This window comes from Salmo salar, chromosome 01, assembly GCF_965601325.2.
Source record: "Salmo salar chromosome 01, fSalSal1, whole genome shotgun sequence".
Taxonomy (NCBI): domain Eukaryota; kingdom Metazoa; phylum Chordata; class Actinopteri; order Salmoniformes; family Salmonidae; genus Salmo; species Salmo salar.
Window position 1 is genome coordinate 81990294 of NC_138291.1, and position 13534 is coordinate 82003827.

Sequence of the window (13534 nt, forward strand, 5' to 3'; positions counted from 1 at the left end):
GTGGTACCCTTCTAACAGGCTCATCCTGACATGACCCTCCAGCATGACAATGCCACCAGCAATAGTGCTTGTTCTGAGTGTGATTTCCTGCAAGACAGGAATGTCAGTGTTCTGTCATTGCCAGCGAAGAACCCGGATCTCAAACCCATTGAGCACGTCTGGGACCTGTTGGATTGGAAGGTGAAGGCTAGGGCCATTCCCCCCAGAAATGTCCGGGAACTTGCAGGTGCCTTGGTGGAAGAGTGGGTTAATAACATCTCACAGCAAGAACTGGCAAATCTGGTGCAGTCCATGAGGAGGAGAGGCACTGCAAAACTTAATGCAGCTGCTGGACACACCAGTTTCTGACTGTTACTTTTGATTTTGACCCCTCATTTGTTCAGGGACACATTATTCCATTAGTCACATGTTTGTGGAACTTGTTCAGTTTATGTCTCAGTTGTTGAATCCTGTTATGTTAAGTTTGCTAAAAATAAATGCACTTGACAGTGAGAGGACGTTTCTTTTTTTTCTGAGTTTAGTAAGAAACACTAATTTGAAGGGTTTGAATGACATCTGACCTCAATCCTGACTTTCTAGTGTGATTTTTATCACCCTCGCTGGAAAGCTGAGAGACATTGGATGATGATTTGAAGGTAATTTGTAATGCTGTTAATTACGGAGATGTTTTATAACTAATAGGAAGTGTTGTTGTTTTTACACATTAGTCAATATTGTGAATTATTTGTCAAAATGGGGGAATTACAATTTTTTTTGGTTTTTGTATTGAAGTTTACACACCTTGAGTTATATGTAGGTATGTATTGAGTGATGTATGAAGGAGTGTATTGTTGCCTTGTTTGTTTTGTTTTGATAAATCTCACCAGATTGGGTCTGCTGGATGATTGGGATAATTTCCTGATCCTTTGACTGCGATGAGGTTGACAGTGTGATAAGGGGAGTATAAGCTCATTTGGGAAAAGATGTTTCAACAGAATGTGTTGTTATTTTCTTCAACATTTGTTTTAGAAATTTGCATTAAGAATATTGGTAGAAGTAATAATTTGTCATATAGTCAATGCTTGTCTGGATTTCCTGGATCAGAAATGAACTGAACTGAATTGTTGTTCTGATTTGTCCTCTCGAGGTTAAGGTGGAAATGGTATCTAAATGCACGAAAGGGATAATTTGACCAAACAGGGTGTGGACCTCAAAACCCCCTCTAACCGGCTGAAGAAATGGCGTTCACTACAGCCCTGTCCTGCATCACTTCTATCGAGAGACCTGAGTCCGAGCCAGCAACCGGTGTACAGCATCCAGTTCTCTCATATTGCTGGTATACTGGTTGGCAAATGAAAAAGAGATAATAGGAGTTGTGGTGGGGTTCAGGTGAGACATTATCATGGGCCATACACTTTGAACTGTGAAGCTATCTGAAGAAGGAAAATGAAGAAATGCCAGAAGATTGAGTGCCGGAGAAGGGAGGGGGTTGGTCAACTGTGCCCGTAATTGATTTAGACTTATCTGAAATTGTTATTTGGTGTATCAGGTTGATGGGGGAGGTCTACAGTGCTAAATGTATAGTTATTTAGGGTAAGAATGCATTGAGATACTGATCTGTAATTATAACGCTGACGAGAGAGTTAATTGGGTTAATCATAAGGTGAATATATTGTATGTTAATATGGATGTACATTCTGCCAGTGTTGATGTATGTTAAATTGAGGGTTTTCATTTTGAGTGATAGAACCAATGTGAATCACTGAGCTATGTCATTCAACATTTTGGTTGGATAATTAATTTGGTTTTGAAATATGATTTGGAAACGAAATTATTTTTTTTAAACTGACTGATTGATTTGAGTAAGTTTTGGTATGTTAACCTCCCTGGGCAAGGTGGGACGTTTGCGTTATGTCAGGAGAATACCCTGCCAAAAATAATCACACAGCCATTTTCAAAGCATGCATACATGTCACAAAAACCAAAACCACAGCTAAATGCAGCACTAACCTTTGATGATCTTCATCAGATGACACTCCTAGGACATTATGTTATACAATACATGCATGTTTTGTTCAATCAAGTTCATATTTATATCAAAAACCAGCTTTTTACATTAGCATGTGATGTTCAGAACTAGCATACCCACCGCAAACCTCCGGTGAATTTACTAAATTACTCACGATTTAACGTTCACAAAATACATAACAATTATTTTAAGAATTATAGATACAGAACTCCTTTATTCAATCGCGGTGTCAGATTTTAAAATAGCTTTTCGGCGAAAGCACATTTTGCAATATTCTGAGTAGATAGCCCGGCCATCAAGGCTAGCTAATTTGACATCCACCAAGTTTGGCCCTCACCAAACTCAGATTTACTATAAGAAAAATTGGATTACCTTTGCTGTTCTTCATCAGAATGCACTCCCAGGACTTCTACTTCAACAACAAATGTTGTTTTTGTTCGAAATAATCCATAGTTATATTGAAATAGCTCCGTTTTGTTCATGCGTTGAGGTCAGTATCCGAAGGGCGCATTTCGTGAAAAAAAAATGACAAATATGCCATTACCGTACTTCGAAGCATGTCAAACGCTGTTTAAAATCAATTTTTATGTGATTTTTCTCGTAAAATAGCGATAATATTCCAACCGGGCGACGTTGTATTCGTTCAAAGAGAGAAAGAAAAAAATTGAGTCCTCTCGTGCACGTGCGCTCCAGTGTCAGTGTTCCCTGCCTGACCACTCACAAACACTCCTGCTGTTTTTCGCCCAGAGACTGCAGAGCTCTCATTCCACTTTCTGACGCCTTCTTAGAGCCAATGGAAGCCTTAGAAAATGTCACGTTACAGCAGAGATGCTGTATTTTTGATAGAGATGCCCTAGAAGGACAACAAATTGTCAGACAGGGCACTTCCTGCATGGAATCTTCTCAGGTTTTGGCCTACCATATGAGTTCTGTTATACTCACAGACACCATTCAAACAGTTTTAGAAACTTTAGAGTGTTTTCTATCCAAATCTACTAATTATATGCATATTCTCGTTTCTGGGTAAGAGTAGTAACCAGTTTAAATCGGGTACGTTTTTTTATCCGCCCGTGAAAATACTGCCCCCTATCCCCAACAGGTTAACTATATGAGTGGAGCAATTAATGTATTATGGATTGATTGTTTAGATTGTTGTTATGCTAATGATGACATGGGTAAAGAAGTTGTGTACTATGTTGAGACTATTCTCAGCAAGCCTTGGTAAAAGGAGGGGTAAACTCTGATCCTGAGAGTGAAACTCATCTTAATCGATTTGATTTATATCCATTACCAAATTGAAATGTTTAATGATAACACTCAGGAACTATAGCAGGTTTATGCTAATGGCACATGGAGTCCATAGGTGATGCCTTATTGTCACGTCCTGACCAGTAAAAGGGGTTATTTGTTATTGTAGTTTGGTCAGGGCGTGGCAGGGGGTGTTTGGTTTGTGTGTTTCGGGGTTTTTGGGTTATGTTCTAGTTTTTCTATTTCTATGTTTCTATCTAGCTTTTCTATGTTGGTTTTGGTAGGACCTCCAATTAGAGGTAGCTGGTTGTTGTTGCCTCTAATTGGAGTACATATTTAGTTGGGTTCGTTTTCTCTTGTGTTTTGTGGGTGGTTGTTTCCTGTTTAGTCTGAGCACCTTACGGGACTGTTTTCGTTGTTTGTTTTGTGTAAGTGTTTTTTTCCTTCTAATAAAAAGAAGATTAGCAATATACCCGCTGCATTTTGGTCTACCTACAGCGACGCTTGTTACACAACCACCCACCAAAGAAGGACCAAGCAGTGGAGGAAGGAGCAGCAGGAAAACTACCTGGAGTCGTGGACATGGGAGGAGATATTAGATGGTAAAGGACCATGGCACCAGGCTGGGGAGTACAAGCGTCCGAAGGAGGAGCTGGAGGCAGCTAAGGCAGAACGACGGAGGTGTGAGGCATTATATCCTCCATTTCAGGAGGAGAGGAGGCAGCCCCCAAAATGTTTTTTGGGGGGGCTTACGGGGAGTTTAGTTGAGTCAGGGGGAGCCCTGACCTAACTACCCGGGCATACAGGAGAGAGCCGTGGAGGAAAAGGGAGCCAGTCATGGAATCAAGCGAGGAGCTTGACGCGAGATTCCGGAGAGAGGTACTTGCGGAAAGGGCACAAAGGGGCACCTGTGTTTATTATGGGGAGCAACGGATCAAGCAAGCACCATGTTATGCAGAGATACGCACGGAATCGCCAGTGCACAGCTACAGTCCAGTGCGCTTGGTGAAAGCTCCTCACAGGTGTCATGCTAGAGCTAGCATCGAGCCAGGACCAGTGATGCAAGTTGCAAGCATCAGACCGCCGGTGAGGGTTCATGGCCCAGTGTATCCTGTTCCTGCTCCTCGTACTCTTCCTCCAGTGCGCCTGCCCAGTCCAGTACGTCCTGTTCCTGCTCCTCGCACTAGCCTTGAGGTGCGTGTTACTAGGCTGGCGCCTCCAAAGCCAGCCCCACGCATCAGCCCTCTAGTGCACCTGCCCAGTCCAGTACGTCCTGTTCCTGCTCCTCGTACTAGCCCTGAGGTGCGTGTCAATAGTCTGGCGCCTCCAAAGCCAGCCCCACACATCACGCCTTCAGTGCGCCTGCCCAGCCCAGTACGTCCTGTTCCTGCTCCTCGCACTAGCCCTGTGGTGCGTGTCACTAGTCTGGCGCCTCCAAAGCCAGCCCCACGCATCAGGCCTTCAGTGCACAGTTCCCGTCCAGAGCTTCCGGCGACAGTTCCCCGTCCAGAGCTTCCGGCGACAGTACCCCGCCCAGAGCTTCCGGCGACAGTTCCCGTCCAGTGCTTCCGGCGACGTCCCACAGTCCGGAACCGACAGAGACGTCCCACAGTCCGGAGCCGGCAGAGACGTCCCACAGTCCGGAGCCGGCAGAGACGTCCCACAGTCCGGAGCCGGCAGAGACGTCCCACAGTCCGGAGCCGGCAGAGACGTCCCACAGTCCGGAGCCGGCAGAGACGTCACCACAGCCCGGAGCCTGCAGAGACGCACCTCAGCCCGGGAGGCCTCGCAGAGACGCACCTCAGCCCGAGGTCTCCAGAGACGCACCTCAGCCCGAGGTCTCCAGAGACGCACCTCAGCCCGAGGTCTCCAGAGACGCACCTCAGCCCGAGGTCTCCAGAGACGCACCTCAGCCCGAGGTCTCCAGAGACGCACCTCAGCCCGAGGTCTCCAGAGACGCACCTCAGCCCGAGGTCTCCAGCGACGCACCTCAGCCCGAGGTCTCCAGCGACGCACCTCAGCCCGAGATCTCCAGCGACGCACCTTAGCCCAGAGCCTTCAGCAGTGGTCTACAGCCATGAGCCTTCAACGGGGGTGGGCAGGTTACAATGGGGACTAAGCCCAGAGCCAGAGCCACCTCCGTAGTGGGAGGATTAGGGGAGGTGTAGCACGGGAGCCGTAGTTGACGGTGGCCACCCTCCCTTCCCTCCCTTTAAGTTTGGGGTTATTTTTGTGAGGTTTTTGTGTTTTGTGTTTGGGGGGGGGGTACTGTCACGTCCTGACCAGTAAAAGGGGTTATTTGTTATTGTAGTTTGGTCAGGGCGTGGCAGGGGGTGTTTGGTTTGTGTGTTTCTGGGTTTTTGGGTTATGTTCTAGTTTTTCTATGTTTCTATCTAGCTTTTCTATGTCTATGTTGGTTTTGGTAGGACCTCCAATTAGAGGCAGCTGGTTGTCGTTCTCTAATTGGAGGCCATATTTAGTTGGGTTAGTTTTCTCTTGTGTTTTGTGGGTGATTGTTTCCTGTTTAGTCTGAGCACCTTACAGGACTGTTTTCGTCGTTTGTTTTGTAAGTGTTTTTTTCCTTCTAATAAAAAGAGTATGATCAATATACCCGCTGCATTTTGGTCTACCTACAATGACGCTTGTTACACTTATACATAGTGGGATCATGATGCTTGTTCTGGGTTATGTTCATTAGGCACTAAATGGAATACATGTCTTTTTAAACCTTGTAATTTTACTTTTAAGTTGAGAGAATTCTCAAAAAGGGGGAATGTGATAGAAAAATTACATATTTACCTGATTTGTTTGATATTAATAGTTAGCAATTAATACTTAACAAATAGGAGGATATTTCTGTCCTGTTAGTGTCTTTGTTTTCATGGGCTCCACTCTAGTTCCCTGCAGCTAATCAGGGCGTATGGTCACTGGAGATGGCTTGAGCTGACAAATGGGTTAAAGACTGCATTACAGAGACAAGAATGTGTTTTACTAGAGATAGCTTAGGAGTAGAACAATCCTTCATTGTCTTAAAATCATCCTTGCATCTGGGAAACTAAGCCAGGGTGGGGTTAAGACAACAACCCACGTGCAGATAATGACAGGATGAACCCAGAGTGGCTTATGATGCCCCAATCTGCATGAGGGGGGTTGAACCAACCATAACTGAGCATTGTTAGTGTCAGCTATATATAGTACTCTGCATTTGTGTAAAGGTTAGGTTACTCGGTCCAACACTCAAGGGTGATCAGCTCCTTCGTCTTACTGACGTTGAGGCACCACACTGCTACTACACTACCACACTGACCTCCTCCCTGTAGGCTGACTCATCATCACCGGTGATTATACCTACCACTGTCATGTCATCAGCAAACTTGATGATGGTGTTGGAGTCATGCGTGGCCACACAGTCGTGGGTGAACAGGGCGTACAGGAGGGGACTAAGCACACACCCCTGTGGGGACCCTGTGTTAAGGGTCAGCATGGCAGAGGTGATGGTGCCAACTCTCACCACCAGGATCCAATTGCAGAGGGAGATGTTCAGACCCAGAGTCCTAAGCTTGGTGACGAGCTTGGAGGGGAAAATGGTGTTGAAAGCTGAGCTGTAGTCAATGAACAGCATTCTCACATGCCTGATGGTAAATCGGCAATCAAAATAAACGTTTTACCACAGCAACCATGTTATTTTTGGGAAGCACATTTCATTCTGAGTTCGGACATACAGTGCCTTCGGAAGGTATTCAGACCCCTTGACTTTTTTCACATTTTGTTACATTACAGCTTTATTCTAAAATTGATTAAATTGGTCTTTCCCCTCATCATTCTACATACAATATCCCATAATGACAAAGCAAAACCAGGAAAAAAATGTGTTGCTGATTTATGAAAAATAAAAAAACTGATATCACATTTACATAAGTATTCAGACCCTTTACTCAGTACTTTGTTGAAGCACCTTTGGCAGCGATGTTTACATGACTATTGCATAATCTGTTTAATATCAAATTATTACTGTGCATGTGAACATACTCACTGTCGCCTGTAGTACTGTAACGCACGTACCTTGATCAGTAGGTTCCCCTTCTGTTTCAGTGGACATGATGCCTCTGTTCACAGTTCACATATTTGCTTGCTGTGAGCACATGCATATTTGTTATGCTTGTTACAGAGAAGGGGGACTTCATTGCTCTGGATCTGGGAGGCTCGGCCTTCCGCATCCTGCGAGTGAAGGTGTCCCATGAGAAGAAGCAGACAGTTCAGATGGAGAGCCAGATCTATGACACTCCAGAGGACATCATCCATGGCAGTGGCGCTCGGGTACGGGATACCTTTCAAACTCTTACTGTATATAAATGTCTAAGAGTCTAGTGGCCAGGGAAATAAATCAGAAATGTGCATTACAGTCTCTCCTTGTGCACAGATTGCTTTCGAGATAACCATCCCTAACTTAATTATTTTCCTTTCCCTTGCAGCTGTTTGACCATGTTGCAGAGTGCCTGGGTGACTTCATGGAGAAGCAGAATATCAAGGATAAGAAGCTTTCTGTCGGCTTCACCTTCTCCTTCCCCTGTGCACAAACCAAACTGAATGAGGTGAGAGAATGAACAAGCCAATAGTACTGTACACCTGAGCTTCAGTTATTAGCTTTGTTTTTTTATTTTACCCCCCTTTTTCTCCCCAATTTCGATCTTGTCTCATCGCTGCAACTCCCAACGGGCTCGGGAGAGGCGAAGGGTGAGTCATGCGTCCTCCCGAACATGACCTGCCCAAGCTCGCTCCTTAACACCCACCAGCTTAACCCGGAAGCCAGCCGCACCAATGTGTCGGAGGAAACACCATTCAACTGGTGACCGGTATCAGCCTGCAAGCACCCGGCCCTCCACAAGGAGTCGCTAGGGCACGATGAGCCAAGTAAAGCCCCCCGGCCAAACCCTTCCCTAACCCGGACGACGCTGTGCCAATTGTGTGCCGTCCTATGGGACTCCCGTCACGGGCGGTTGTATTAGCTTCAGTTTTGAAGACAGATCATATCATACTATCAGTGATCTTTAGTCTAGCTGCCTGTTTGTCTTTTGTAGAGTTATTTGCTCACTTGGACAAAACGCTTTAAAGCCAGTGGAGTTGAGGGAATGGACGTTGTGACTCTTCTGAACAAGGCCATCAAAAAACGTGGGGTAGGTTTGATGTTTTTAAGCACGCTTGCCTAATGCAATGACAATGAACCCACTGGGCAAAACTACTTGAATCAACATTGTTTCCACATCATTTTAACCAAGACATTCAATATGATGATGTTGCATGAACGTGGATAACTGATTGGATTTGTAAAAAGTAATCTACGTAAGGTCATTTTTATTTCACTCAACTTTTAACCTAAATCCAATGATAGGGTGAAATTGTTGGTTGATTTCACGTTAGTTGACAACTCAACCAAATGTAAATCAAAACTAGATGTTGAACTGATGTCTGTGCCCAATGGGAAGTTCAGTCATAAGCAAATCTGTTGCACCATGGTTGTATAATTGTAACCCTGTGCTTTTCAGGACTATGACGCAGACATCATGGCAGTGGTCAATGACACAGTTGGAACCATGATGACCTGTGGCTTTGATGACCAGCGTTGTGAAGTTGGTATCATCATAGGTATAAAATCCATTTACCTCCCACCAGACCATTAAAGGACATCCCCCCCACCCTCCCCCAGAAGAAGTTGGTGCCACTATTTCAATGTAATGTCCTGTCTTAGAGAGAAAATGCACGTTTAGGTTCCACCTCTGAAGAATGATAAAGGCTACTTACACATATTCACGAATTGGGTGTAGGAATTTCCACGTGGAGTTAAACATCAACAAATAGGGCACCTAGCTTGCTAACCATATCTAGCAGGCTAATGTTGTCTGGTGTTGCTGTTTTTTTAACTACACTGTATTCAAAAGATTAGCCAGCTCGATCGATGGCTAGTTCTGGAGTTGGATTTGTCATAAGCATTGATTTAGGGAAAACTTCGCCACAGATGAAACCACTGGTCTATCTTTGACTTCGCCATCTAAAAGTTTTGACATCTTCCATAAATTGCGGCCGCAAATCCACCATAGAAATAGTTCGAAAAATAAGATGAAGCTCAGATAATATCCATAACTATAGAAAAATAGCTGATATGCGTTTTTCTACATTGTAATGGACATGGTGCAACTTTTCGTAGGTAGGCTGCTGACAGGCTTTGGCTGCGATACAGCAAAGCCAAGTCAGCCCTTGCTCATGGTTCTCACATGGGAAGTGAAATGATAGGCTACAATGACTTTGCTCAAGATCATGCACGCTGCAAATTACATGTAACTAACACATTTCATGTAACTAACAAATTACATGCACCCTTAAATTGTTTCTCCATGGCTCAGGTGGCAAAGTGGAGACAAGACTGTGTGGCTCATGTCAGTCACAAAGAGGAATAACTTTTCTGCTGTTTCTGATTAATTAACAATGCCATGCTGGTGGGTGGTAATATTCGAATAAAAACCAACCCTGAAACTAAACGTAGGCTGAAAATAATTGTTATGTCATATCATAGGAAATGACACCACATTCACACGGATTTGCACAAAGTGGGCAGTTCGGATTTGTCACTTCAAGCCAATTTGACTAAAACTATGACTTATTGACTTACATCGTTATGCACCATCATGGGTAAGCTCTGGACATTGTTTTTCAGCTTGAAAAAGTGGATTTCTACCGGTGTGGGTGTTTAATTATATTTATTCCAAAATGTTCAATCATTTTGTCAGAACAGATAGTGCTGTGTTTGGTTTCAATGTGCCCCTGCACCCTTTTAACCTATTTTTGTTCAAGCCGAGCTGAAGCTCATTGGGTACACTTTTACTTTTGCATTACTCACAAGTTTTTTGTTGGTGTCTCCTCAGGCACAGGTACTAATGCTTGTTACATGGAGGAGCTAAGGCACATTGACCTGGTGGAGGGAGACGAGGGCAGAATGTGTATCAACACAGAGTGGGGAGCCTTTGGGGACGATGGAATGCTGGAGGACATTCGCACAGAGTTCGACAGAGAAATTGACAGGGGCTCTCTAAACCCAGGGAAACAGCTGTATGTCCCACATATTAATACACTATAAATCAGACCTTCCCAAATTTCTTTAAGACATGTAATAATCAGTTAAGTGCATTGATAGTAGTAGTCATCTTACATGTCACCTTTTCCCTCAGTGTTTAGCAACGTATTGTATCTTTTTCTCTCCAGGTTTGAGAAGATGGTCAGTGGGATGTACATGGGCGAACTTGTGCGACTCATCCTGGTCAAGATGGCCAAAGAGGGATTTTTGTTTGAGGGTCGGATAACGCCTGAACTTCTTACCAAAGGGAAATTTGAAACTAAACACGTTTCTTCCATTGAAAAGTAGGTGTCAATCAGTTTTCTGATTGTGTCATGTAGCCATTTGTAAACTGAGCACTGCTTTGGGACTGCACACCATTACTGTACACCTTTGTAATGTTATTTGCCACCACTGAGCTCATCTCTTCTCCGAACCTGTCACTGTCCAGGAGTAAAGAAGGCCTCACTAAAGCCAAGGATATCCTAGGTCGGCTGGGCGTGGAACCATCCGCAGATGACTGCATTGCTGTGCAGCACGTATGCACCATAGTCTCCCACAGATCAGCCAACCTCATCGCTGCCACTCTGGGCGGCATCCTCTCCAGGCTAAAGGACAACAAAGGGAACCCTCGCCTACGCACCACTGTGGGCATCGACGGCTCTCTCTACAAGATGCACCCGCAGTGAGTAGCCTATACCAGTAGAGGACCCCCTGGGTACAAGGTAGACTGTAACCAGCTCTTATTGTGCATCTTAATTGTGTATCTTGCGTTGAAGCTATGCAGTTCTGTCAAATGGCTTAGGGAGTACTACAATGGACTTTGAAAAAGAGACATTGATACAGAATACAATGTCAAAGTTATATTTTAGCTACTAGGGCCAAGAGCCTGTTGTGTTGAGATACATAAAAGGTTGAGTTACACGTGAGAATCCAAGGTCAGGATTTTTGTCTGACTGAGAATCACCCTCCCCATCTCCTCAGATATGCCCGGCGTCTCCACAAAACAGTCCGCCGCCTAGTTCCTGAGTCAGATGTCCGCTTCCTGCTTTCAGAGAGTGGGAGCTCCAAGGGCGCTGCCATGGTGACCGCCGTGGCCTACCGGCTGGCTGACCAGCGTCGTCAGATCACAGAGACCCTGGCTGAGTTCAGACTGACCAGTGACCAGCTGCTGGAGGTGAAGAAGAGGATGAGGACGGAGATCCAGAATGGCCTGGGGGAAAAGACCCATGACAGCGCCACCGTCAAGATGTGGCCCACATATGTACTCAGCACACCAGATGGATCAGGTGAGAGAAGTTCAACTTGGATTTAAACTAGTTTGCCAGGCTGTGATTCTACCAGTTGACCAGAGTGGTTTAGCTCTGTGACAAAACATTTAGAGATTCATCCCATTAATTCCATTTGACATAAATGGGAATTTACCCCTCTTCTGCTCCCCCTGCTGTATATAACCATATCAACAACTTAAAAGCTCCTTATCACTCGTTAATGCTTTAACACGCTACTGTATGATCCAGGCTTCCATGTAAACATATGATATTGTGTATTTTTTTGGCTTAGCACTTCTTGCAGTGCCCTGATTAAAGTCAAAGTATTTCTAAGTCTAACACAATTACTTCACAGCACTCCCACATCTTCATGCAAGTCAAAACATCCAATATCAATGAGAAATTCAACTCGACACACTGTTTGTCACTAATTTCAAATGGCTATGACAGTGGCAACAAGTACAATGCGTTGTAAAACTTTTCATAAGCATTTAGGAACCCTTTATAATGTGTTATTATGTCTCATAAACAAATATATGGAAAATCAAACCATTATTATCTCTTTTTACTAAAGACAGTATTGTTATTTTGTTGTGTTTTCCAGAAAATGGTGATTTCTTGGCTTTGGATTTAGGAGGGACAAACTTTAGAGTGCTGTTGGTGAAGATTCGCAGTGGCAAGCGGCGAACAGTAGAGATGCATAACAAAATTTATGCTATTCCTATGGAGGTGATGCAGGGGACTGGAGAGGAGGTGAGTGAGTTTGGGAGTTTCCTGTGAGTATGGACATATATCTCATTCTGTACCAAAACAATGTCAGTTGTCTCACACATTTGAAAAGGAAGTTACTGTAAATGCAATAGCTCCTATTATAGATACAACAGGACATACGTTAAGCATATTCTAAGAGCCAACCTTGTGACCTGTGTAACTTAAGCAAATGTGCTTGTGCTTGTTGAAAAATACCCTCCATTTCCCACAGCTGTTTGACCACATTGTCCAGTGCATATCTGACTTCCTGGACTACATGGGTATGAAGAACACTCGCCTGCCTCTGGGTTTCACCTTCTCCTTCCCCTGCAGACAGACCAGCTTGGATGTGGTGAGCTGACTGCTTCTTTTACAGTAATCAGCCATCTATCAACTTTTTCATCTCAGACATACTGCTCATTACATCTATATTATATAGTCTATATATCTATATTAAAATACAGCCGCAAAACTGAGCTGGGATCTCCATCTTCAATTCTGCGCTTCCTTTTAGGCTCATAAAAAGCTTGTCGTCCTGTTACATGCCGCTGGCTACCGCCACTTCATATTCTGCTGTGTTTTGTATTTCAATTTTTTTATTTTTTTTAAGTGTGTGTTTTGGAGAGTTATTATTCCTGATATACCATACTGTCACAATGCATAATTAGGATGTATGCCGTTGTAGGCCAATTTAGAAACTGTTGAATGACTACATTACCAATAATTCTATCGGCATCCATTCCATTATATGTGTGTGTGTGCGTAAGTGTGTGCGTCAGTGTGTGCGTGTGTGGGTACGTCACTAATAGAACATCTTTCTGTCTTTGTTCAGGGCATCCTGGTAACCTGGACCAAAGGCTTCAAAGCCACTGACTGTGAAGGGGAGGATGTTGTCGGGCTTCTCAGAGAGGGGATAAAAAGGAGAGAGGTAAGTGAAGAGATGGCATGATACTATAACCAGGGCCCAAAGTTTTTCCTGACCATGGGTCCAGAGCAGAAAAACTTGGTATTAGTGGCTGTTCTACAGGATTACACAAAATATAAAAGCTAATATCTTATGGGCATCTATTGACAACCGAAAGTAACTTTATGCTGCTCTTTTTGTTAGTTTTTGTCATGATATAGAAGGTTGTGATACAATATTTTTAAGTG

At 44.1% G+C, this 13534-nt stretch overlaps 1 protein-coding gene across 1 annotated transcript in view; it reads left to right on the forward strand.

Moving 5' to 3' along the window:
* The window catches only part of hk1 (hexokinase 1), a 43160-nt gene that overhangs the window by 24565 nt on the left and 5061 nt on the right, over nucleotides 1-13534 (forward strand). Inside the window, exons 3-13 of the mRNA XM_014213546.3 lie at nucleotides 7425-7573; nucleotides 7729-7848; nucleotides 8335-8430; nucleotides 8800-8899; nucleotides 10174-10357; nucleotides 10511-10666; nucleotides 10813-11046; nucleotides 11346-11650; nucleotides 12237-12385; nucleotides 12615-12734; nucleotides 13215-13310. Coding sequence (XP_014069021.1) covers nucleotides 7425-7573; nucleotides 7729-7848; nucleotides 8335-8430; nucleotides 8800-8899; nucleotides 10174-10357; nucleotides 10511-10666; nucleotides 10813-11046; nucleotides 11346-11650; nucleotides 12237-12385; nucleotides 12615-12734; nucleotides 13215-13310 — 1709 coding nt within the window. The remainder of the gene's footprint in view (nucleotides 1-7424; nucleotides 7574-7728; nucleotides 7849-8334; nucleotides 8431-8799; nucleotides 8900-10173; nucleotides 10358-10510; nucleotides 10667-10812; nucleotides 11047-11345; nucleotides 11651-12236; nucleotides 12386-12614; nucleotides 12735-13214; nucleotides 13311-13534) is intronic.